The sequence below is a fragment of the Penaeus monodon genome, chromosome 20 (assembly GCF_015228065.2).
Source record: "Penaeus monodon isolate SGIC_2016 chromosome 20, NSTDA_Pmon_1, whole genome shotgun sequence".
NCBI classification, from domain to species: Eukaryota; Metazoa; Arthropoda; class Malacostraca; order Decapoda; family Penaeidae; genus Penaeus; species Penaeus monodon.
The window spans coordinates 29,596,578-29,598,069 of record NC_051405.1 but is presented as its reverse complement, the minus strand read 5'-3'; the positions used below and the strand labels follow the sequence as shown (position 1 = coordinate 29,598,069).

Genomic DNA, 1,492 nt, shown 5'->3' with positions numbered 1-1,492 from the left:
AAAGGATATATTTAAGTACATTAGAGCATCACAGATATAGATGCCGCACCACCTAGTTACTGAACGAACTATTTGGAGTAATATAAATCATAATAGTAATCGGATATATTTTAATGTTTCTGTCATGAATCGTTATCACGGTTGATGTAGGTGTAATGTGAATTTTGACTTTTTCGTGTATAATTTACCATTTGTAGCTTAGGCTGACACCAATGTATATTTTCAGTTTGAATCATCGAATATACGTGGATATGTAATTTTCATAATTGATGAGCAGTTGCGGAATAATATAAATACATTTTTGATAAAATAGAGATTTATTATTTACATATCTACATTTTGTAAATGAGAACGTCCTTATATTAAAATAAATAACTCTGCCTTACAAACTAAGATTGTCTTGCACTAGAAGCCGTTTACTTCTTTGCTGGCTTCTTGGCAGCAGGCTTCTTTGTGACCTTCTTGGCTGCGGGCTTCTTTGCTGCAGGCTTCTTGGCAGCGGGCTTCTTTGCAACCTTCTTAGCAGCGGGCTTCTTTGGGCTCTTCTTGGCTGCAGGCTTCTTAACGGCCTTCTTGGCTGCAGGCTTCTTAGCTGCTGGCTTCTTGGCAGCGGGCTTCTTAGCTGCTGGCTTCTTGGCAGGCTTAGCCTCGTCCTTGGCCAGTCTGAATGAACCAGCGGCGCCAGTTCCCTTCATCTGCTTCAGGGTTCCCTTGGTAACTCCCTTCCTGAGGGCCAGCTTGAGGCGGACGCCAGCCTTCTTCTCATCACCGACTTTGTAGTTGGCGACGATGTACTTGAGGATGGCCTGGCGAGATGAACCGGTGCGCTCCTTCAGGGCCTTGATGGCAGCGGCAATCATGACGGCGTACTGGGGGTGGGTGGGCTTCTTGGCAGGAGCCTTCTTCACGGCAGCGGTTTCAGCCATTGTGATTTGGTAAGAATTGCTAGGATTAGCGTGGTAAGTTCAGGACTTCTCAGAGGTAAGTGATGAAAAACCAATCTGACCCACGGTTCTTACCCGCCGACGCGGACGGAATCGTAGCGAGCGGTAGTGGTTCTCGTTTTCTATATGGTTTCAGTCGACCGAATTTGTGTTTGTATGTTTTATGTTTATGAAATTCAGAGACTAAATATGATGTAAACCTTTTCTTCGACTTCTATATTGAGAAGCTAATATGTTGGTCTTTATCGAGGTACATTATTTATGTCTTGTTACCTAACCTGCAACTTTTAAAAACATGAAAGTGAATGAGGTCTTGGGATCGAAGTTCATAATATTCGTATGTAAAGCAATATATTTTCATAACAGCGATATATACAATTGTTAAACATCATTAAGTTTGTAAAAGGATTATCAGTTTTTACAAAAAAACTGATAAAAATAATCAGAGAAAAAACATGGACTACATATTTGTCAACAGAAGAGTGTAAACAAACTCAAAGGTTTTATCGCCGCGTCGCACGCACTCCCCTGTTATCAGAACGTTTACC

At 41.6% G+C, this 1,492-nt stretch overlaps 1 protein-coding gene across 1 annotated transcript in view; it reads right to left on the bottom strand.

Moving 5' to 3' along the window:
• Nucleotides 1-298: 298 nt before the first annotated feature.
• Nucleotides 299-1,492, bottom strand: part of LOC119585961 (histone H1-delta-like) — an 8,258-nt gene continuing 7,064 nt past the window's right edge. Inside the window, exon 2 of the mRNA XM_037934676.1 lies at nucleotides 299-965. Coding sequence (XP_037790604.1) covers nucleotides 417-965 — 549 coding nt within the window. The 3' untranslated portion in view covers nucleotides 299-416. The remainder of the gene's footprint in view (nucleotides 966-1,492) is intronic.